Consider the following 25,134-nt stretch of genomic DNA (forward strand, 5'->3'; position numbering starts at 1 on the left):
ACTTGATGCTTGCTGGCATAGGCAGATGAAGTTGCCCAAAGATTGGGCTGAATCACCCATGAGAAGGTCGCAATCACTGCTTTTCATTAGTAATTGATTTTTGACATCTAAATGAAAAATGTGGAAGGAATGAGTTCCTAATTGAATATAAAAGTTATTAGAAAAGCTGAAAAATGGTCTCTTGGTTAATGCATGAGAAGAATCTCGTAACAATATTCACCTTGGTTGTTGTTGTTATTATTGTTGTTGTTTTTCTTATCTTCCCTAAATGTAGATGCCTAAAGGCACAGATGACACTTGGGCCCAGAAATTGTACAACACACATTTGAACAAGTGTACACTCTTTGAAAAGCCCCGTCTGTCAAACAAAGCTTTCATCATCCAACATTTTGCTGACAAAGTAAGGAAGCTTTATTATCTTTTTTCTTTCTGAATACTCAAGTTCAAAGAGGAAAAAAAAATCAGTAGTTAAACAGTATCAATTTTTTCTTTGCTGAAGTTTGCATTCTTTAGGGCCTTCTAGGAAAAGTGTTGCTTTGTTAGTTTTCCCTTCCTTCACCTTATATGGAATTATATCATGAAATAAATATGAGTCTACAATCCTCTATAATTCTGAAACCCAAGAAATGGAAAATTAAAAAATCTTTTCATAATTTATTTCTTGGCTAACCCTGATCTTTGACCTGAACTAACATGAGGTTACATATAGTCTTTATTTATCCCAGTGAGGCTGGATATTTACACACTTCATTGTAGAAATGTTAATGTGCCTGGTTACAGATTGCTGCCTCAGATTGCTGAAAAGTTTGGAGGGGTCAGAATAGAGACTGTGGACTTGTGTCACCCTCCCTATTTGAGTCATTTGGTCCTTGTTAATAGGGCATGCAGATTTGCTGCTTCACGAGTTCAGTAGTGTACTTAGAAAATCAGAAGCCATGAGACCAATTTATATTTCAAGGAAGTGTAAATAGGCATTGGGGGTAAGCTTCTTGGGGTCTCTTTCAGGAATTGAAGACCTTCTGAATCTCCTTAATCCTAGCTGGAGACCCAAGAATGTGACTTTAGGTCACCTAAGGACTTCGTAGTATTGGCTGGGGAGCAATTTGAGTGGTAGATGCCTGAAGTCCTTGGAGTTTTGGAAGCAGGAACAGTCCATTCTCGAGTAGTTCCACTTAACCAATCATGTCTTATTTACCCAGCCTCCACCTCAGCTCTCAGTCAGACTGCCATTTTCCTTCTGAGCTCTTTCCCAATTTAATCTCTTTTTTTTTCCCAGGAGGACTACTCCTCCTGGATGGCGATCTCACTCATAGGAGAATACATTAGGTTAGCCTTGGAGGAGCTCTCTCAGTCAGCATGGGAAAGGAGAGTCAACTTTGAGAGTCTGCTTACCTATCATTTGGGAAGATTTTTAGACCACAATGAATCAGTGCTACCATTGTTCCCTAGGAAAAACAATATTTGAGGAGTTTTACTCTAGACTTCACATACTTCTTCCCAAGAACGGTACTGGTTTCTTAGAATAAAACTGATTCCAGTTTGCTGAGAGCCAGTCATATAGCCTAAGCCTAAAAAAATAGTTTTATTGTTGATGATAATAATATTTGTTCAAAAGTTCCGTTAAGGAGATTTTTGCATGTGTTTTCAGGTAGAATACCAGTGTGAAGGCTTTCTGGAAAAGAATAAAGACACTGTTTTTGAAGAACAAATTAAAGTTTTGAAATCAAGCAAGGTAACTATGTATAGACTTTCTCCAACCAGGATATATTCTTAAAGTGTTAATTAATAAGACATTAGTTTTTTATTTTTTTTAAAGTTTAAGGTTTATTTTTAAATTTATTTTGAGAGAGAGAGAGAGTGAGTGGGGGGCAGGAGGAGGGGGTAATTGCAGAGAGTGAAGGAGACAGAATTTCAAGCAGGCTTCATGCTATTAGTGCAGAACCTGATGTGGGGCTCAGACTCACAAACCATGACATCATGACCTGAGCTGAAGTCAAGACTTGGATGCTTAACTGACTGAATCACTTAGGCACTCTGAAACATTAGCTTTTTAACAATAATGATGATTTTTGTAATAGAATCAGCTTTACTTTAGTTTTTAATTTATCAAGTACATAACACTTAGTGTCTGTCAGGTCTTGTTTTAAATATCTTAGAAATGTTAACTCATGTAATTTTTATAATGAGGTGATGTTATCAACACTCTCATTTTACAGATGAGGGAACTGAGGCACAGAAATTTCATAGCTAGTGAGTTTCAAGTCAAATTAAAATCCAGGCTGTCTGGCTCAGAGTCTATGCTCTTAACCATTACGCATTATTGTCTTTCAGTTGCACGTGGAATTGCTGTCCCTGCAGTGGTTCTAGACTCTCTTAGGCCTTTGTGAGAGACTGTGCCCTAGAAACATGGCCTTAAGCACTCTATCCAGAGGGAGATTGATCTTTGGATCTTGGAATACAGTTCCAAGTGTGGCCCAGAGTACTTCTAAATTATTTTTTGTATGCATATATACAGAATGATTATAAATCATTTCTGTTGATGAATAGTGATGAAAACTAGGGAATTCTAGTATTACTACTCTGCTTAGGTAATTTAGCTTAAATGGAACATTCACAGGTTCTTATTCCCCAGGCACCTGTAATCAGTTCTATCTTCATTCTAACTTTTCTGTTTGGCTAGCAAATCCTTAATTATCAGAAGGTAGCCATGCGTTCTTAGGGGTCGTTTAGAGTGACTCCAGTCTATGTAGCATTATTGCACTTGGAGTTGGGAGATGGTGTATGGTATACATAGCTTGGGTTTTCAAATCAAAACTATTAGGAACTCTTATTTTTCCCCTTGGGAACACAGCTTCAACACTGTAATACAAGATGGTGATACAACATGTTTTCCTCTTTATAACCAACCAAGCTAGAATGTATTGCTGTATTTTGTAAAGCAAAGGATACATTCATAACATTGATACGTTTTGTATAACAATTTGTTTTATACATCATGAGTTATTTCTTAAATTATCCTTATGGTTAATATGCACATTAGGAGCAAATAAAATTTTATGATTTTGTTTTTTAATGAATGAACTCTCCTAAGAAAAATATTTCTTTGGCAGATATGCTTAAGTCATTAGACAAATAGTTGGTAGTGGCAATTATAATTTTAAGGATTATTTTATATGGAATGTGGCACTCTTTAAAAGATCTATACATATATCAAGATGTTCCTGTGGATTAATTTGAAGTCTCTTTTATTCTATAAAATTTCTCCCAACCGTATCGACTAATACCATGTATCCACTTGTTAAGTGCCAGATCTTTTTTTTTTTTTTTTGGAGAGCGCATGTGGGGAAAGGGTTGGGGAGGCAGGGACAGAGGATCCAGTAGGCTAAGAGCAGTGAGCCTGTTGTGGGACTTAAACTCACGAACCATGAGATCATGACCTGAGCTGAAGTGGGATGCTCAACTGACTGAGCTACCCAGGTGCCCCATGCCAGATCTTTTGATAGTCTTTCATAGTGCTAACCTGGTACAACACAAAATTGATTACAGGAATTATGCAATCAAGTTATCAGTCCCTTGAAAACAAATATAAAAGGTTACAGGACAACAACAGGGCTTTTACCTTTTTTCTTTATAATCTCTGTTATTTTCTAAAAATTATTAATTCATGATTATTTTTTAATCTTACAATATTAAAAAACTAGTTCATGACACCTTGCCGAGATCTCCAGTGATGTTTTTCTTTAGCTGGCATTTACCATTTGAGTTAATAGGTAGACAATTGAAGCATGATGATAAAACATTTTGTTGAGCTAAGGTAATAAGATAGGACTTTCAATTAGTATTTTGCTCATAAAATAATTATAAAGAGCAGTAATATGTTTATAGTGGCCATTTCCTGTAGATTGGGATTTCAGGTGTTAGTGGAGTGGTTTTGATTTTGTTTCCCCCAAACATGATCATAGAATAATTGCTTGTTTTTTTCCTCCTATATTTTTGTAGCATTTGTGTCATCTTCCTCTCGTCTTTAGCCCCCAACACAGATATTGATTATATTTGGAATGGGACTCTGTAATGGGTTACTTAAGGAGGGCAATCACTGTGGATTCCAAGTCTTCACAGTGTTTCTGTGAAAGTTTACATTTGAATTTATTTAGAGTGTAACTTTCTTTTATTGTTTCTGACTCAGTTTAAGATGCTACCAGAACTATTTCAAGATGATGAGAAGGCCATCAGTCCAACCTCAGCCACCTCGTCAGGGCGTACGCCCCTCACCCGCACTCCTGCAAAGCCAACCAAAGGCAGACCAGGCCAGACAGCCAAAGAGCACAAGAAAACAGTGGGGCACCAGGTGAGTTCCAGGAGCTGCCACTATAGGACCCCATCCCCTCAAGCTCAGCTGAAGCCTCAGGTCTTCTTCTGTTGCCCCCCTCTCTACCACCCCCTCTTGCTGCCAGGAGGTGAAAAGAGGCTAGAGCTTTTACTGTGAGAACATGTAAAATCACCCCCTCCTTCTCCTCTCCACCCAGCTTTAGACCTGTGACTGCTTAAGCCTTTCCCCAAATAATTTTCTCTAGGTCTTCATTCTGGTAGTGCATATCATCCCTCACAGACCACTGCTGCCTTTCGTTTGTCTTCTGGTTGTTTCCTCTCTGGATTTGTACAGAGCACCAGCTCCCTCCTCACTGCAAGAGCAGAGCCCTCTCCTTTCTTTGATGTCCTTGGCTCTGTGGGGTATAGGAGATATTACTCACATATGTAGTGCCTGGACAAGGCTGGGTGCTCAGGATGGGAGGCTAGTCAGCTTGTTTTCCTGTGTGGGGGACCTTGTGCCAGGTAAAATAAGAAACAGGGACTGACCCAGGACCACAGCCTCCAGGCTTGACCCTATGTCCCTAATGGTAACCCCAAACTGGCTGTACTCCCCCATCCTCCCACTTATTTCCTGTGCTCTTGTAAGTCACCCACTACTTTTTTAGTCTCTTGCAGCAGAATTTCCACTATACATAATTAAATGGATTTAATATTCTTAAAGAAAGTTTATATTTTTAGTCAAAATTCTGAGTTCCCAACAGAAAGCTACAGAAGCATGTATTCAAAGATTGGGATAGGGGTGAACTCTGATGGAAATGATGGACTTTGGGTGACTATGATTTGTCAAAGCAGGTTCATCAATTGTAACAAATGTACCACTCTGATGAGGACACTGATTATGGGGGAGGCTTGTGTGTGGGGTTAGGAGATACATGGAAGATGCCTATATCTTTTTATTTTTTGTTTTTTAAAAAATTTTTAAGTCTTTATTTTGAGAGACAGAGACAGAGAGTGAGCAGGGGAGGAGCATAAAGAGGGAGACACAGAATCTGAAGCAGGTCTCGGGCTCTGAGCTATCAGCACAGAGCCTGACGTGGGGCTCGAACCCACAGACTGTGAGATCATGACCTGGGCCGAAGTTGGATGCTTAACCGACTAAGCCACCCAGGCGCCCTTATTTTTATTTTATTTTATTTTTTAAGAGAGGGAGAGTGCAAGTGAGTGAAGGGCAGAGAAGGAGAGAAAGAAAATCCCGTGAGGGGCAGAGGGAGAGAGAGTTAGGGCTCACCTAAAGCAGGGCTTGTGCTCACCTGAAGTGGGGCTCACCCCAAACGGGGCTCTCCTGAAGTGGGGCATGAGCTCACTCAATACGGGACTCGAACTTCAAACTGTGAGATAATGACCTGACCCAAAGTCAGATGCTTAACTGACTGAGCTACCCAGGCACCCGGATCCTTGTATCTTCTATTTAATTTTGCTATGAACCTAAAACTGCTCTAAGAAAATAACTATAAAAAAAGGAGTGGCAGGGAAAATGGTGGGAGGAGAACAAATGTATGTTTAGTAGAATAAGCATATATAAATGGCAGAGTTTAAGCAAATCTTAACCTAAAGCCCTGCATTCCTAAATAGTAACACTCTCCTTTTGAGTTCATAGGTGGCAAAATCATCTCCCATGGTGCCATTAAAATTTTTTTAATTGTTTTATATCATCATTGATTTTCACAAAACCTTGATGCCCCTTTCTGTTCTGTTTTTCATGCAGTTCCGAAACTCCCTTCACCTGCTTATGGAGACCCTCAATGCCACTACCCCTCACTATGTGCGCTGTATTAAACCTAATGACTTCAAGTTCCCATTCACGTAAGTATTTCCCAACTACTGAATTAAAATGTGTTCAGCTCCCATAAGGATTCCCATACCACCGAAGGTAAAAAATATTTGGGTCAATTTTTCTTTATTGTTTTAGTTTTTATTTCCCTTTGAAATGTGATAACAAGTTAGTGGTAAATTAGCAGCTGGCCTTTTGACGATTTTGAAAGTTGAGGTCAACCAAGCATTCCTAGTTCTATTTTCTGTTTTGAATTTACTTTAGTTCAGGATCTTTCTGGGCCTTTGTTAATTTGGGCATTAGTTAATGCCAGAGCTGAATGGGATACAGCTGCTTTGGTGAAGGTTCACAGTTCTCTCTGCTACTTTTCAACTGTTGACACCATCAGAGAATGTCTGCTATTGCCAAATGTCTCATCCTACACAAATACTATGTATGAGGGAGAAGGTTTTTTTTTCCAAAATGGAAATATTTCTCTTTTTTTTATTTTAATTTTTATTAATTTAATTTATTTATTTTTACAAATAGTTTATTGTCAAATTGGTTTCCATATAACACCCAGTGCTCATCCTCACAAGTGCCCTCCTCCATGCCCATCTCCCCCCTCCCCCCCACATCCATCATTCCTCAGTTTGTTTCTCAGCATTCAAGAGTCTCTCATGGTTTGCCTCTCTCCCTTTCCCCCACCATTTCCCCCCTTCTTCTCCCCCATGGTCCAAAATATTTCTCTTAATATTAAAAATAATGCATGTGCATTGCAGAGACAGGTTTTAAGAAATATAAAATAGGATAAAAACAATTGAAAAAACATTCATTATACCCTGAGAGATAACTGGTATTAACTCACATAGGTCCTTCTTGTATAAACATACTATCATTTATTTAAATTATTCCCTGTTGATGACCATTTAAGTTATTCCAGCAATGCTATGAGAAATATATTTTACCAAACATTCTTGTATATTTACCTGATTACTTTCTTAGGATAATATATTTCTAGAAGTGGAACTTGTGGGTCAAAAGTTAGGCACATTTACCAGAGGTTGTAAAAATTCCCCCTCTCCCCATAGCATATGAGTGCTCAGTTTCCTCCATCCTGCCAATCCTGTCCTCTGAGATTCTGCCTGAGATGCAGAACAGTTCTGAAAGATGCCACGAAGTCCTTTCTGGAGGAAATGGGAGGCAGGAAAAGCTGCCACAGCCAGGACCACTCTCCTGGACAAACCTAGGGGCCATTACTTTCTATCAGCCAACCCCACCCCCACCACCAACAGAAGGTTTGACAGGACAGCACAGCAGGAGGCTCACATAGAGCCCTCAGGGCTTAGCTGGGGGAGCACGGAGAGTGATCACCCAGCAGGAAGCAGGCCTCCCTGTGTCCTCTTCTACTGTCAGCTAAATGGTAACATGCCATTTGTCTAGAGAGTAAAATAAACATAACATAGATAAGATATAACACAAAATAAAAATATCTCTCATTGATGTGGACACTATAAATGTACACATGAAATTGAATAGAAATTTTAGAACACCAATATATTTTTTAAAATAATTGAATGGGGCATATTTAATTTGTTCTTCTTAGAGAAATCTCCAGACCTGGCCAGTCTTTACTCCAGGCAGCTGTATAGGGTGAGCTAAAGAATTAAGAGAACAGCTCATCAGGCCAAGCCATTTTAATGACTATGGGCAAAGTAGAGAGGGCTTTGGGTTTTTTTAAAAATATGCTCAGTGGTATTCTTATGGGTTTGTGGTAGGAGCTACAAATAATGCTTACAGCTCTTTATCTTTCCTGCTAATGGTCTCCTCCCACTGTCACACAGAGTTTTTTCCATGTTGATCACTGCTCTAACTTTTGAATGTTTTCTAATATATTCATTTGACCCTTTAGAAAAGAATTTATTCTCTGGACTGAGGAGAGTACTTTGTGGCTATAGCCAGGCTTCTTGTATGTTACTGATGCTCACTGTTACATGTAGGTTTGATGAGAAGAGGGCAGTGCAGCAACTGCGAGCATGTGGTGTCCTGGAAACCATCCGCATCAGTGCAGCAGGCTTCCCCTCACGGTGAGCATGACAGTTTTCAAATATAAGGGATCCTGTGGGAGAGACTCTTACCTCTTTAAATAAGCTGATGTGAGTTTCTTTATGTAGGTGGACTTACCAAGAATTTTTCAGCCGCTACCGTGTCCTAATGAAGCAAAAGGATGTGCTGAGTGACAGAAAGCAAACATGCAAGAATGTTTTAGAGAAACTGATAGTGGTAAGAAAGATTTTCACTTACCTTTATCTGAACAGATATTGGCCAAAGACCTTGTAATTGTAATGTTTGAAAGCCCTTGGAAGTACCACTAATCCAGATTATTTAGGGGTGAGAGGGTGGGGGGCACGCTGTCTTAGAGATCAAGGCTCACTGTGTTTAGGATGCTAGGCCTAGTGAGGGTGATGGTCGACTATCAGGAAACAGGACAAGGCCTGGTAAAAGTTTACCTTGTACTTACTTCTGGAAGACATTAGCCAGATATTGTGTAATTAAGAAAACACTAAGTCTTATCCTAAGAGAACATAGTCTGTCTTGGAAAGGTAAGTATAATATGCCTAGTGTCTATCAGATACTAAAGAAATCAGAGGAAGGCAAAGCACATCCCACATGTGCAATGGGAATGAGGAACAGTTTCATGGAAGATGTGTGTTTTGAGTCAGGCCCTGAAGAATTGGTAAGATTGTATAAAAGTAGAAGGATATTCTACTAGGGAGCAAGGTGTGAAGAAGTAGGAAAGCATAGAATTTGCTCAGAAAACAGTAAATTCTTTTTTTTTTGTTTTGTCTTTTGTTATGTAAGATTGGTATATGGGACAGTAAGGGAATGCTTAAGAAATGCAGGTTGGTGTTTGAAAAATCTTGCATGCCAAGCTGGGGAGTTCTCAAATTTCAGAATACATCAGAGTCACCTGGAGGGCTTATTAAAATACAGATTGCTCGGCCACATCTAGCAGAATTTTTGATTTAGTGGATCTGGAATGGGACCAATAATACGTATTTCTAACAAGTTCCCAGGTGATGCTGATGCTGGTCTGAGGACTCCATTTTGAGAACCAGTGATCTAATTCATGAAGAGTTTAAGATTCATGAGAGATTTTTAAAAAAATATTTTGCTTGTTTGATACTGGTTTGGATGGATTACCTAACTTTGAGGCAGTTAGTCCTAATTACTAACTATTAGCTAAATGTAATATCTCTTCCTTGGTAATAATAACTTTTTTTTTTTTAAGAGCTAAGGCCACTTTCTTAGTAATGCATAAAAAGAATCATCCTTTTTGAGTTTGGACCAACTCCTTTCTAACTTGGGTTCAAAAGGGAACAGAGGGCAGAAAGTAGGGACAGTCCTCCCCCTGGCCACCCAGACCATGCCAGGCCTGGTTCAGGGTTCTACAGGGTGGTTTGACAGAGGAGGCTACAATTTAGAGGAGAGCACGGGTGAGGTAGAGGAAGCTGAGATGAGACACAGGGAGAGAGAGAGAGAGAGAGAAAGGAACTACCTCCTTTCTAGCTGTTTAGGTCTCCAGCTGGGCTTTCTTTGTAAACTTTGGTGATTTAAATTGAAATAATCTTACATGTTTTACCTATATGTGGAGATTTCTGATTTTGCGGGTTCATGTGCAGGATAGATAGGAGCTACCTATTTACGCTGAAAAGTGGTTTTCTCTGGTTTCCCTTAGAATTTCAGATCATGATAGTGATTATTATAAATAAATTCCACTCTTCTTTTGATATGAACATGGTTAATAACCTGCTTTCTTCAAGATAAGGTAGATCAGAATGCAATAGACCAAAACTAGCATGCATGTCTTGTTATCCAAAGTCAATGAGCAACATAAGTGATTATGTTTTTGTAAAAGGAGTTGTGAAATTTGTAGGATTTTAGATACATGTATAGGATTATGTTTGTTTATTTTTAGCTACTGTTGGATAAAAGCAGCAGATAACTGTTGAAAACTTAACTCTTGATATGAATATGCAAAGTTTTTTGTTGTTTGATTCTTATTTTGTGTGCATGGCTTCCTGCCTTCTTCTTTATGCTGGTGTTTTTGTCCCTTCAGCTTTCTCATGGAACATACAGCCTGATGTAATCCTTACAGCCTGAGTCAGTCAGAGGGAGTGTCAGCATCTCCATTTCCTTGAGATATTTAAAATGCAAACACGCAAATAATAGCTGCCTATAACTCACAACCAAGTTTTTGGCCTCAGATAATAATTCCAGGTAGAATGATTCTGGAAAATAATTCTTAAACTGCAGTTTTCCTTAAAATCCCTCTATTTGCTCAGCTTACATAGGATAAAAAATCTGGCTCCATTAGTGAATTGTGATGTAGCCCAAGTTTTAGCTACTAGATTCATCCCTTTACTGATTCTGCTTTTAGACATATTTTTTTCTCTTTTAGAAGTTCATTTATATGGTCATCATTCCTACTTCTGAGTATACAATTTCTTCCAAAAAATAGGACAAGGACAAATACCAGTTTGGTAAGACAAAGATCTTTTTCCGTGCTGGTCAAGTGGCCTATCTAGAAAAATTGAGGGCAGACAAGCTGAGGGCTGCCTGCATCCGGATCCAGAAGACCATCCGAGGGTGGCTGCTACGGAAGAAGTACCTGCGCATGCGGAGGGCAGCCATCACTGTGCAGAGATACGTGCGGGGCTACCAGGCCCGATGGTAGGTCTCTCCGCAGTCCGTCCCCCCTGGTTCAGGGCCCCTGAGATTGGAGAGCTCATCTGATTCATTGTCCAACTGAGGACAGTTTTGAGTGGTCTTCCTATTTGAGAAGGCAATGCCTCACCTTTTCTTACTTTCAAAAAAAACCAAACAGGTTTACCCACAAGACAGTTAAATAGAATAAAATTTCACTCACCCTTATGAATGATGTAGATTTATCTTCAAGAAAATTATAAATTACTGCCTACTCATGTCCTCCGTATTTTTTATATTTTGTACTTTTATGTGGGCTTGAAGAAATCATCTTTAAATTAAAAGTCATGAATATGTGCTGGTTAATAATGATTCCATTGAGGAGTTTTGGGGAGCAATTAACTGAGGAGATCTGGAGGATAATGAGACTTCAATGTGATTACATATGAGGATAATTTTAATTTAGGACTATCAGTAGGAATGAATTAATGATGAAGAATTTATGCCCAAATAGATAGATTAGGGATAAATAGACACATTAGCAAAGGCAGTTAGTTCTAAGAGCTGGTGGTAAGTAATTACGGGATTACTGTGGCCAGCCACTTGACTATGTAAAAGGGATAATATGCACTGTTTTAGAAAGAGTGAACCTTTTTAGGCTTTACTTTCTTTATTGTAGTATCAGGTATTTTGGAACATCCTACTTTTCTGGGTTAGAGAATGCTCAGATCAGATAATGAGTGCAAAAATATTTAGGGGATCTATAAATTGCTATACAAATAGAAGTGATTTAACATGTACGTTATTAGAATAATAACAGTGGAGGTACTGTTTATTATGCTGAAGATACTGGTGCTTTAAGTCTCTACAAAACGTATTCCTGGGTTTGTCTGATCACTGACAACATGCCACTCTTTTCTTTGGCCAGCTATGCCAAGTTCCTGCGCAGAACCAAGGCAGCAACCATTATTCAGAAGAACTGGCGCATGTACATAATCCGCAGGAGATACAAGATGAAACGAACAGCCACTATCGTTCTTCAGTCTTACTTGCGAGGCTACTTGGCCAGAAATAGGTATCACAAGGTGAGGCATTGTTTCCAATTTTGTTTATTCATTCCATGAACAGTAATCAAATTCCATATCTGTACAAAATATCACAGGGTTCCTATGGGCGTAGGATCTGAATGCAGACAACCAACAATTGACATATATTTTTAAATATTAAGTAAGAACATATATTTATTAATAGGATAGTGCAAAAATTACCTCCATTATCCTCTTTTATCTATGTAATTTGAAAAAAGTTAAGTATATTAGTTTCCTATGGCTGTGGTAATAAATTATCCACAACTTGGTGCCTTACAAAAACAGAAATTTACTCTCTCAGAGTTCTGAGGCCAAAAGGCTAAAATTGGTATTAGTAGCCCAAAAACCAAGATGTCAGCAGGGCTGTACTTCCTCCAGAAGCTCTAAGAGAGAATCTGTCTCTTACCTCTTCCAGATTCTGCCAGGTGGCTGCCGGTGTCCCTGATGTTTGTAGCTATGTCACTTTAGCCTCTGCCTCCATCCACACGTCATCTTCTCTGTGTGTCTAACTTGGCTTCTTTTGTCTGTCTCTTATGAGAATGCTCATAATGGATTTGAAGGCCACCCGGATAATTCACAATAATCCCCCTATCTCAGAATCCTTAACGTAACCACCTCTGCAAAGACCCTTTTCCCAAATAAGGTAGCATTTCCAGGTTCCAGGGATAAGGGTCTGATGTGCTTGGGGGCCTTTATTCAGCCAATTATGATGAGCTGTGAATAGGTAGAATATATGACAAATGGGTATAAGATAGTTCCAAGAATGAAACAATCTTAGAAGAATTTAACATGGTGAAGAGGAAATAAATTACATTAATGTGGTTACAGTTGTATTGATAAGAGTGTGATGCTCCAAATGTTTTTGACAAATAATCTTTATTGCTAGCAATAATCTACATGACTATAGATCATGCATCACCAGATTAATCTTAATCATCACCTCTACAATATATGATCCAATTGATGGGAGATTACTCTTATTTTGGTAAGGCTTTGAGTCTGTTCTTTAGGATATACTCTTAATAAGACAGAAATGCAGTCTGGATCTTAGAGCTCTGTAGGCATCATCATTAGAAGGAGCATCAGTAGAGTGTTTTGAGAGACATGTCTCTGGTCACAGGCAGTACATGAGCATGACCTAGGTCCTATTTGTGTGTTTATATTGCTTTCTTATTTTGAAATAGTTGTAGAAAATAAGGAGAAATGGGAGGTTGATGAGGCTCAAATGAGCATATTCTATAGCTATGTTTTGAAGAAAATCTGAAGACAGCTGCTCTAGGTCCTTTTCTCTACCCACATCTTCTGGTGCTCTTTTTCTACTAGTATGAGCTTTCAGGGAGGGGAAAATCCTGATTAAACTTGGCCTTTTTGATACAACAAACTGGTTGCCTTCCCGTTTTCCTCAGGAACATGTGAACCGGGTTTTGGGGCCATTGGATTGGCAGAGGCAGGCTCTGGCCAGGTCAACTCCCACTGTGATTGGATGCAGCAGGGGTGGCACATTAGAGGCTAGCTCATGTTTAGGCCAGTAGTACCCCTTTTGTGCTTCTTCTAGCAGTGTTCAGTCCAAGCTTCCCCTTCATGGGATTTGGGGATCTTAAAGGGAGAGCAGGTGGTATTTAATTTCTCTGACTTACTGTGGACATGAGATCATTGAGATCTTTCATTGAGAGTGGAAGCTTTAATTGTAGACTGTTTCCATTTGATTAAAATTTCAGAAATGGACCGATGTCTGAAGTAATGTGGAGAGAAGGAAATGGAGTAGTAAAATCGGCATTAATAGCTTTGCTACTGTGTGCTGTTGAGTTTTAAATCTGAAAGCCTCCAGTTTCCATCACTGAGTCTTACCCAGTTGGTCACTAGTCATCCGGATGAGACTAGGAGCTCCCTCGGGATTGTGATGTTCAGTGAGAGCTCACTATGCTCGCTTCACTCCAGCGTGATGCACAGTGACTGTACTGAGGGAAACCTGCAGGCTCCCTTGGCATTAGGAGAACAGCCAAAAAGGGCGGCCTTCATTTGCCAAAGAGGCCGTTAAGGTCTCCTAAATACCTATGATTTTTTTGTATCTGGTTGTTTAAAACTTAACCACCTATATCTTAAATGTATTCTTTAGAGTGTTAAATTTTTTTCATTGTTAAATAACTAAAAACAGGAGCTATTTTTTTAGTGATTTTATTAAGGTATTCTCTATTTGAATAGTTTCAGAGATTTTTACATATAAAAAGTTTCATAAGAGATACATTATGTACATTTGTAATAATTGCTAATAAGTAATCAGGTACATACATTTAAACATCATTTATATCACCTAAGAGTTACCTCATTAAACCATAGACTTAGAAGGACCCCAAGGTTTGGCTAGTTTAACATTTCTTAAATTTAAGAATTTTTTCCCTATCACTTCTGGTAATTGTTTATAAATTCCCTACTTGATTGTTACTGAAAAATTCATTTCATAAGGCAACTTTTTTGTTAAAAGTTGTTTATAAATTTAGGGGAATATAATATTTTTAGAAAATACAATATAAAATCAAAATTAAGATGAGTTTACCTCACTTCATCTTTTACTTTTCTTTTGAAACTCCATCCCTACTACCTTTGAATTTCGTAGGTGGATTCCTGGTACATTTGAAATAGCAATGCTAGAACCTCACAAAATGGTATTTCTCAAATATGGCAAACAAGAGTTTGTTTGTTTGTTTCTAGGGGAAAAAGTCAATAAATCCGTAATAAACTTTGCCAACTAGTGTTGGCTTATACAGTCAGCTTTCTGGTCATACCTCATCTCTTCAAGCACAGACTTAATGAATGGTCATATGGTATTAGCAGTAAGGGTTGGGGGTACGTGGGTGTCCAGTCTTTCATTTTAATACTACAGGGTTCTATTCCTTTTATAGGGATCACTTATTGCTAACAGAAGTCGTATACCATTAAGAAACCTAATGTGTTTTTTTCTTTCTTTTTAAAATTGTTCTCCTTTTAGTATTCTGGTATCTTTAATTTACACAGCATCCATGTGTATACTCTGCTTATTTTCATACATATTTGTATAATGCAAACATAACACAGACTTTTTTTTTTTTTTTTACAAATAGTTTATTGTCAAATTAGTTTCCACATAACACTCAGTGCTCATCCCCAAAGTGCCCTCCTCCATGCGCCTCCCCCCCCCCCCACATCCATCAGTCCTCAGTTTTTGTCAGCATTCAAGAGTCTCTCATGGTTTGCCTCTCTCCCTTTCCCTCACCATTTCCCCCCTTCTTCTCTCCCTTGGTCCTCCGTCAAGTTCCTCCTAATCCTCCTATACGTGCAAACATATGATATTTGTCCTTCTCTGCCTGACTTATTTCGCTCAGCATAACACCCTCAAGGTCCATCCATGTTGCTACACATGGCCAGACTTTTATATATGATTCTTAAATCACCTTTTTTTTTTAAATTTGTTTATTTTGAGAGAGAGAGGGAGAGCACATGTGCACGTGAGCAAGGAAGGGGCAAAGAGAGAGAGAGAGAGAAAGAATCCCAAGTAGCCTCTGCATTATCAGTGCAGAGCCCAGCAGAGGCCTCAGTCCCACCAGCTGTGAGATCATGACCTGAGTTGAAAAAGTTTGACACTTTACTGACTGAACCACCCAGCACCCCGAGTCTACTTTTTAAGTTGCCTTTTAAAATAATTTTGTGCCTCCATGTATTTGTGCTGTGTACAATCCATATGGTATATTGTTGGTTCAGATTTAGTATCTTTCCCTTTAGGCAGTTTATGAATTGCAGATAATGTTGAGCCTTGAGTCTAGTCCAGGATCTGACATTACCTGTACTTACCTCTTCTGTGCAGATGCTCCGTGAGCACAAAGCAGTTATCATTCAGAAGTGGGTCCGCGGCTGGCTGGCTCGCACCTACTACAAGAGGAGCATGCATGCCATCATCTACCTCCAGTGCTGCTTCCGGCGGATGATGGCCAAGCGTGAGCTAAAGAAGCTCAAGATCGAGGCCCGCTCCGTGGAGCGCTATAAGAAGCTCCACATCGGCATGGAGAACAAGATCATGCAGCTACAGCGCAAAGTTGATGAGCAGGTGTGTTTTATTATTTAAAAAAAATTATTTTTCTTAATGTTTATTTTATTTTTGAAAGAGAAAGAGCATGAGCAAGAGAGGGACAGAGAGAGAGGGAGACTCTGAAGCAGGCTCCAGGCTCTGAGCTGTCAGCACAGAGCCCAGCGCAGAGCCCAGCACAGGTTTTGAACTTATGAACCATGAGATTCTGACCTGAGCTGAAGTTGGATGCTCAATCGATTGAGCCACCCACGCTTCCAGGCAGGTGTGTTTTAAACAGGAGCCCTGAGAGAACTCTGAAGAACCCCACTGGGATTATTTTCAGCAGTGTCTCACCTGACTTGACTTTTCAATCACAGCAAAAAAGGTAAAATAATAATGACAATAAGGAGTATGGAAATAGTGACAAGCTTATAGGTAAAATTATGATTGCAAGAACTAAGGGAGGAAATTATTTTCAGAACACAGCCAGATTTATTAGCACTCCAAACCTTTATGTCCAAGAGTCCTATTATACTTTATACTTTCTAAATCTCATTTGTCATTATAATTCATTTGCATAAAGTATAATGTTTCGTTTACAGATGAGTTGTTTAGCATTGAGATGGCAAAAGAAGCAGGAAGTTATCTGTGCTTCTGGGAAACTTACAGTCTATTGCAGAGATAAAATTTGATTTCTTAGAGATAGTTACTAAGTAATACTTAGCACATACAAATAATACAGTGGTAATTGGTAATATATAAATACTGAGGAGGGCAAAAGAAATAAACCCCACAAAACCCCCAAAAAACAGAATAAAGCAGAATTCATCAGTAAGGTTTTCTTAGTGGGAGGAGTTTTAAGTTAATAAAGAGATTTGTAAGAAACTTGTGATTTTGAGGTCATTTTATCATTTTTAAGAGTCACTTGACTAGCATATGGCTTTTACAGAACACTGATTTGTTTTCAAAAGCAAGTATAGATGTTTCTATTTCTGGATTAAGAATCAGGAAATTAAGAATTTACTGTGGTAACTTACCTTGTGACTGTGAGAAAATGACATCCATGCTACAGAATTAACTGTGCCTATTCTTTTCTCTCATTGTATAACTAAGAGGGCCTTACTTGTAAGGGTTGCAGTTAGATACTCTATCTATGTTATGATGATACAGCATGAATATGATCAATAAATAAGGATATCTCAGAATACATTTGATGATGTATATGTTTACTTATTGTTACTTATGTATGTGTTTAAAAGAACAAAGACTACAAATGCCTCATGGAGAAACTGACCAATCTGGAAGGAATATATACCTCTGAGACTGAGAAACTACGAAGTGACTTAGAGCGTCTTCAACTAAGTGAGGAGGAAGCTAAGATTGCTACTGGACGGGTCCTCAGTCTGCAGGAAGAAATTGCCAAGCTCCGGAAGGACCTGGAACAAACTCAGTCGGAGAAGAAATCCATTGAGGAGCGTGCAGATAGATACAAACAGGAAACTGAGCAGGTAGGAACTAGATATCATATCCCTGTCGACTCCTTTCACAGAGGAAATGTGCTGTCATTATGACCTGGCCCATGTGGCTCAGTGCTGGTTTCACTTGAAGGTGAAATGCAAATGTCAGTTTGCTTACTATTCTTTATTAGTATTTTCCAAGCATTTCTCCCACATGATGCATGAGTGATTGTAGGTCTTTTAGTAGAACCTTTGACCCTAATAAGATCAGAGCAAAGAAGAGAATTAATGGCCAGTTACCTACTCTCACTCTTTTTCTTTAAATGCAAAGGTCTGGATGAATTGTAGACTCCTTTTTCTTCAAAAGAGTTAATATGATTAAGAAGCCAATCAGTGAAATGTCACTAGGTGATAGTAGAGATCTTTATGGAAACCTGCATCAAGGCTGTATTAGAAGTCCGACAGGGAGAAATCCAAATGTCTGCACACTGATTGTAGCCAAGAGCTGCTGTGCAGATAGAACAATAACAAGAATGCTTACAGATTGGTGCTTCTGCATTACACATTTATATTAACTTATATCAAAACTTTATTAAATACAGAAAACATTAAGGTTCTCAAGCAGCAATACAATGTATTGTTGAAACAAAATAAAAGTACCTCAGCATAAAGCTTATTTGAAAAAAGTGATAGATATTTATAAATTCCCCTAGTATTACCATTTTTAAATGAAAACAGTTTTGACTGTTGGCAAGACTCCCAGTTTCCTATGCTTTTTCTGTATGGACTTCTGAATATTAACACAGCCTATGCAGTAAGAACCTCAGAAAGAGCTTCAGTGTAATTCAGATAGGATAGTGTAGCTAGTAAAACTGCAGTCTTACCATGGTGTTCAGGGTCTTAATAAAATACTTCCTCCTATGTCTCTAGCACATCTGAGTTCTGTGTACAGAAACAGCAATGCCATTAATATAGGTTATTTTGACATGGCAAGCTTATTCTACCAGAATTCAAATATACATTCAAAGGGATATTCTTCAAGTTTAAGAGCTCCTTTATTTTCATTTCCTGAGCCCACAGAAGCTTTTCAGATTACTCTGAGTCCATAGAGTTTTTAGGCTTGGTAGGGGTATTCTCTTTTCTTCTTCAGAGTCAAGTTTATACCTCTCTAGTCTGAAAGAATAGCACATATGGACAGATTCAGATCTTTCCTTCCTTTTTATTTCATTACCTCCTGCTTTTCCCAGAGATACCTATATGCACTACCATTAACTCTTAAATTTGTTTAATGTTTGTTTGTTTGTTTATTTATTTATTTATTTATTTTTTGGGGGAGAGAGAGAGAGACAGAACATGAGCAGGGAAGGGGCAGAGAGAGACACACACACACACACACACACTCACACACACACATACACACCCAGAATCTGAAGCAGGCTCCATGCCCTCAGTTGTCAGCATAGAGCCCGATGCGGGGCTTGAACTCATGTCCTGTGAGATCATGACCTGACAGGCCCCCCAATAGTCCCTGTCATTAATTCTTTTGAGTAGAGTGTAGCAATAGGGAAGAATGAAAAAATTTCACTGTGGCAGCCAGCTTTGTGGTTAGAAAAGCTACATTCCCAGCCAGGCTGATCAAGGAGCCTAGAAGGTACATTATACCTGTGGTTTTTACCCAGGATTGTGTGTCAGAGTGTACTTGAGAGATTTTAGAAAGATACCTGCCCATGCTCTAGAGGTGTGGGCTAGACACGTATATTTCAAAGAAGCAGCATAGTTTACTGGTTGCACACCCCTGATAGAGCAACTTCTTTCACAAAGGAACTCTGGCCTTTCTACTGAGAGCAGATGTTAAGGCCGTATCAGTTTGGAGGGAAGAGACCGAGCCCTCAGAGGGAATACCTTCTGGACTGACTTCTGCTGTGGCATAGTGTTCTTCTCTAACCTCCCTGGTCTTTAGGAATCCTTCCTTAATCACAGAGCCCTCTTTGTCTCTGAACTCCTGATAGCTTCCTCTTTATTATTAAAGCTGTTGATTTAACATGTGATTCTTGATCTCAGCATCATGAGTTTGAGCCCCACATTGAACATAGAGCTTACTTTAAGAATGAATGAATGAAAAGCTATCACTTTAAGAGTTCCTTAAATTTATGCTTAGAAAAAGGAATTCAAATTTCACTCATCACAAACACATTTATTTCAAAGATGAACTGAGTAAATTATAAACTTTGCCAAGTTAACCTTTGGTTTTGATTTTTGCTTCATGGGAATCCTTATCCAACCGGGAACTAGAAAGTGAAAGGTCATTGTGTTTTGTTTATGTGTGTGAGTGTCAAAATATACATATACATAACATAAAATTCACCCCTTTAACCATTTTTAAGTGTAATGTTTTGTGGCATTAAGTACTTTCACACTGTTGTAAGGCCAATGCTTAAACATGGAATAAAAGGACCAGCTTGCAACCTTGTAAAACTCTTAAAAGGAGATGAAAGGGAAATTCTCTTTCTCAAGACAGACAGCAGGGAGCTTCAGAAGGAATTCAGTGAATTCAAGAACCAAAATGCCCTTCATATCTTTCTGAACCTCCTTAATCTCTCTTAATACCTGAATCATGAGTACGCGTAAGCTTTGTGTTAGGCTGTTGAAATGAGAAGGCATTATCATTCTTTCAAGAGCAAATACTTCCTAGGTGCCAGGCAGTTGCTAAATGCTCAAGGTACAAAGTAAAATAACAGTAGTTATTGCCATCCTCCAGGAATTTCTAGTCTATTAAGGAAGTAAAAGTAAATCATTTATAAGGGCTGTAATGAGGCACATACAGGTCCTGTAGGAGAGACACCTATTTGGATGGAGTTTGTAGGAAGGCTCTCGGGAACGGGTAATGCTTGAACCAAGTTTGCAAGATGACTAGATGGAACTAGGCAAAGAAATGGGACACAGAGATGTGGAAGTAAGGAGGGACTCTGTGTGGTCTTTATATTCAGTACTGGGTGTCCTCTGTCTACTGCAGCCATCTGAATTCATTGTTTTATTTTAAAGCTGGTATCAAATCTGAAGGAAGAAAATACTTTGCTGAAGCAGGAGAAAGAGGCCCTCAATCATCTTATCGTGGAGCAGGCTAAGGAGATGACAGGTAAGGCTTGCATGGCCGTAACCTACAGTACTCCAGCCAGCCTCAGACCAAAGTTGTCTGAATTACAACTTTGCTTAAAGCTTAAATGTTTTAAAAAGTCAAGATTGTCATCAGTCAATTCAGGAAGTCCCAAGAGGCAAGCACAGTAAGTATTTTGATTGATGTAGTTGGTGAACTTGTAAATGTGTTCTTTCTATGTACAAATGTGAATTCATGTATAGTCCCTATCATCTGTAACTAAAAAAATTAATTGTTCTGCCTTTGTGATCTGTTAGTATGACTCATAGGATTCTGTTGAATTAGGAAGGAATTGTGAGCTAATATGCATATGTGTGTCTGTGTATTTATTTTTTGCTAAACCAATAGATATTATTCTCCCAAGATAAATTACCTTTTTTCCACCAAAAAGGAAAAAAAAGCAACTTTATAAATTTTTTGACTAGAAAATTAACTAGATATGGACATTTATTCCATTTCTCATTTGTGAAATAGGTAAGAATTATGATAATTTACACGGAGTCCACATGTATATAAACATGGGTTAAGAAGATGTAGATCTAAGTTATAGTAATTGGTGGTGGAGACACGGAGAAAGAAATGGATTGGAGTAAGGATACAGTATATGAAAGAATCACCAGAATGTTATCCTTTTTGATGTAATATTCAAAAAAGAAAAATTTTGTAAAGTTTTGAGATGAGCTATGATACCAGTAATGATGTGTTATTTCCAATGAGGAAAATGAGGGGGGAAAGTACCTGCTTATGAGTAAAATTAATGAGATCAATTGTTAGAATGTTAAATTTTGGATATCAGCTAGGACCTCTATACAGAGATGTCCTAAAAACAAACTGAGATCAAAGATTAGAGACCGAAAGAAATAGGCCTTATGGTACCCATTAAAGCTAAGATGGTAAGAGAGACCTCTGTGCTTTTTCCCCTACCACCTCCTCCCTACTAAAGGGACTTAGTAGGGCTTTACTAAAGTAAAGGAAAGAGAAGAAGTCTGGAATTAAGCCCTATAGGATGTCCACAGGTAAAAAATAAGGTGAAGAAAAGAAACCACAAAGGAAAATTGACAGGGAAGATTGAAACAGTCACTGAAGATATGGAAAGAAGGCTGCTAGGATGCAGAATGTAATGGAAAGATCCAGAATGATGAGACTACTTCTGGGAAATTGTAAAATGTTATTTGAAATTGGATGGGAAGAAGAAAGAAAGAACATTGGATTTGCCTAGGGAAACTTTCTTGGTAGCCTCAGGCAGCTTCTCCAAACTGGTGAGAGCAAGACAATTCATAGAATGTCACAGGGAAAAGAGATTCTTTCACTCATTCATTTACACATTAGTAGAGTCCTACATTAGGGAAGCACTGTAGTGGGCACCAGGAAACAGTTGAAACAAGGTGCGTGCAGCCCTTGCCCTTATGATGGAGCTCATGGGGAAAGAAATGGTGAAGCCATTGAAGCAAGCAGGGTGGATTAAGGTCTAGTCACAAAACATGAAGATAAAGTGGGCCATATAAATATTAGAAAGCTTAATATTTATAAATGTGACTGGCTGGCTCATTGAGTTAAAACATACAGCTGAGATGTGTGCCTTTTTTACTTTGCTTTATCTTCAGTCAGGGGCTCATCTCCAGTCTCCAGATGACATCCCAGGCAAATGCAAGCTGCTGGCAACAGGGAGACCAGAAAGGGGTGGTAATCGGAAAGGTTAGGGTGCGCATGCCTCCCCCACCCCAGCACACAGGAGAAGTAACAACACAGCTGACCAGACATGGGGATCTTATCTGGTTAGAATTGGGAGAGTAATAGGACAGTGGGGGTTCATTGTGCAGAAAGTGTAGGGGACTGAGGTGAGCAGAGAGTTGACTGTAGCATAGGACAGCTGCGTTCCTTTAGAGTTCACCATTCCCTCAGAGATTTGAGGAGTATCTCTGACTTTTTGACAGAGTACACTAATTTGGACAACAGAATTTTATGGTAGCCTGAAACAGAATATTAAAATAAAAAATAAATACAGTACTTTAGTTACTAGACAATGACTAGTAGAAGTTTATCAAGGATGTGTTATCACCAGTGAATGAACTAGTACATAGAAGAATTCAGTAAATGATTGTTGTTATTAACAAACAATTTCATTTTTTTATCATGGTATTTTCTCTTTCCCTACATTCACTAAGATACTCTTCATAGATCATGGTGGTAAAAGAAAAACTCTTTGCAGAGAACCTGGGATTCCGTGTAAATGTTTGTACTCTTGAGTTTTGTAGAGCCACCTTTGTTATACTTTTCTTTCTTCTTTCTTTCAGAGACTATGGAGAAGAAGTTAGTGGAAGAAACAAAACAACTGGAACTCGATCTTAATGATGAAAGGCTGAGATATCAGAACCTTCTGAATGAGTTCAGTCGCTTAGAAGAACGATATGATGACCTCAAGGAAGAGATGACTCTGATGGTGGTGAGTCAAACACTTGATATTTTTTTTTTTTAATTTTTTTTTTTAATGTTTTATTTATTTCTAGGAGAGAGAGAGAGACAGCGTGAGCAGGGGAGGGTCAGAGAGAGAGGGAGTCACAGACTGAAACAGGCTCCAGGCTCTGAGCTGGCAGTCAGCACAGAGCCCGACGCGGGGCTCGAACCCACGAACCGCGAGATCATGACCTAAGCGAAAGTCGGACGCTTAACCGACTAAGCCACCCAGGCGCCCCCTGATATTTTTTTTTTTAATGAAAAACTTAAGCACCTAGCATAGTGTAATGAAGCCCCATGTACTTCATGTACTCATTACCCAGTTCCAAAATGGCCAACACACTTCTACCCCTGCTCTATCCTGTCCCATCCAGTGGATTGAGTTGTTGTAGAGCAGATCCCACAAATCCTATAACTTTATTCATAAATACTTTCTAAAGTCAAACACTTTAAAGACTGGCCTATAGGTTAGTATGAAGTCATATATAGCTGGACTTTATTTTATGTATTGGATGACTTAATGTTAAATTTGCTTATAAATCAAATATTTATATAATTGAGTATTTCCTCTACTGGTTTTTGTTACAATTTCAAAGATATATTCCCACAAAAGGAAAGTTCAGCCTCTATTTGTAAAAAATTATTTTATCTATTTCAAGAACTCTTCTGCATCTACCAATGTATCTTTTATACTTTTAATAGTTCCACACAGCCTCTCTGTTCTACTCACCTTGCTGTCAGGAAACAAAGAGTTCCCTAGCTCTTTTGTTCCCTGTAGGTGCCCGCCTTGAAGGTAACCTCATGGTACAAATGGCTAGAAATGCTCTGAAATCTCTCATAAAAAAACAATGTAATTCGATATCTATGTCAGAGAATGTTTGCTTCAAATTTTGCCTCTCTCTGGATCCTTTGACAATGTTTTTTAAACGTTAACATTTAAAAAGCAAAATAAAGGAGATTATGTAACACACACAAAAACTGAAATAAATGTATCACCTTGAAGATGAGAAAATCTAGTCTCCAAGAGGTTAAAAACCTAAAAAATGCCAGTTGGACTGTTATTTCAAACCTTGCTACTCTATCCTGATTTGAACATGACAAAGAGAAATTACAAATAGGAGTAGGTCACCATTATCCTTATCACTGACAAATCAGAAGGAGCCTCATTAAATCTTGTCTTCCTCCATCTCCCTACTGCAATCACTCCTCCTTCACATTCTTCTATCCTTAGCTTTCCCTAGAATTCTTTTCCTCTTAGAATATCATATTCCCCAGAGTTCCATTCTTGGGTTTTTTTTTATCCTATTTTCTAGATCACCGTGCCAACATTTATGGTTAATTTGTGCTTTGGTTATGGCTGGCACTAAGTTTTGTGTCCCATGAGGTGTTCCTGAAGCCACGAGTGACAGGATGTTAAGAAATGGCACTGGGAAAAGAAATGATTGAAGTCAGATAAATTTGAGAACTACGTTTATCTCTGTTGAAGGAGAGATAAACAATTTTTTTTCTCCCTCAGCATTTCTGGAATTCTTTAATACTGCATGCCTTGTGAACCTCAGAAAATAAAATGAGACAAGTATATGCCATGTATACATCACTTTCTGAGCACATTCCCAGAAATGTCTAAAAAAAAGACCCTCTAGTAATGGCCATCCTCCAGCAACTTAGCAGGGCTTTACCTTCCTGCTGAGCAAGTCTCCGCCTGCTAGCCATTCTGTTTCCAGAAGTGCTGTGGAAAAAGAAAGACGTAATCAAGCTCCAGGGGCAGTTTAGCTGCATGATTTCTGATTTCTCAGCTTATAACCCTCTTTGTTGTACACTGATGACTCACTGTCCTTCTTTTTGGGTAACAAAATGGTCAGAAGGAGGGAAAAGGAAAAAAGTAGAGGAAGGAAGATAAGAGTCTACTTTCTTCCTACTCAGCTCTTCATCAGATCCCCTTTCCTAGCTCTAGGCATAGTGAAGACCACAGTTGTGGTATAAAGTATTTGCCAAGAATTGCAGAGAATAAAATAATGGACTTTACAATTTAGGAATAAATAAATAATAGCAATATCTTATTTTAATGTTTAGGTAGGAGCTGGCAACTAACAGTTGGTGCTTGGCTAATATAT

The 25,134-nt window shown here is 38.6% G+C and overlaps 1 protein-coding gene across 6 annotated transcripts in view; it reads left to right on the top strand.

Annotated features, from left to right (window-relative positions):
* Window positions 1–25,134, top strand: part of MYO5A (myosin VA) — a 188,842-nt gene that overhangs the window by 112,038 nt on the left and 51,670 nt on the right. For all 6 annotated transcript variants that reach the window (XM_039237099.1, XM_039237101.1, XM_039237102.1 and 3 more), the window contains exons 13-24: window positions 275–400; window positions 1,649–1,732; window positions 4,187–4,348; window positions 6,077–6,174; window positions 8,122–8,208; window positions 8,296–8,404; window positions 10,644–10,855; window positions 11,757–11,913; window positions 15,755–15,994; window positions 17,215–17,463; window positions 20,455–20,548; window positions 22,861–23,009. In XM_039237099.1, the coding sequence (XP_039093030.1) occupies window positions 275–400; window positions 1,649–1,732; window positions 4,187–4,348; window positions 6,077–6,174; window positions 8,122–8,208; window positions 8,296–8,404; window positions 10,644–10,855; window positions 11,757–11,913; window positions 15,755–15,994; window positions 17,215–17,463; window positions 20,455–20,548; window positions 22,861–23,009 (1,767 nt within the window). The remainder of the gene's footprint in view (window positions 1–274; window positions 401–1,648; window positions 1,733–4,186; window positions 4,349–6,076; window positions 6,175–8,121; window positions 8,209–8,295; window positions 8,405–10,643; window positions 10,856–11,756; window positions 11,914–15,754; window positions 15,995–17,214; window positions 17,464–20,454; window positions 20,549–22,860; window positions 23,010–25,134) is intronic.

Source organism: Hyaena hyaena, unplaced genomic scaffold (assembly GCF_003009895.1).
Source record: "Hyaena hyaena isolate Hyena2069 unplaced genomic scaffold, ASM300989v1 scaffold_120, whole genome shotgun sequence".
Classification (NCBI taxonomy): Eukaryota; Metazoa; Chordata; class Mammalia; order Carnivora; family Hyaenidae; genus Hyaena; species Hyaena hyaena.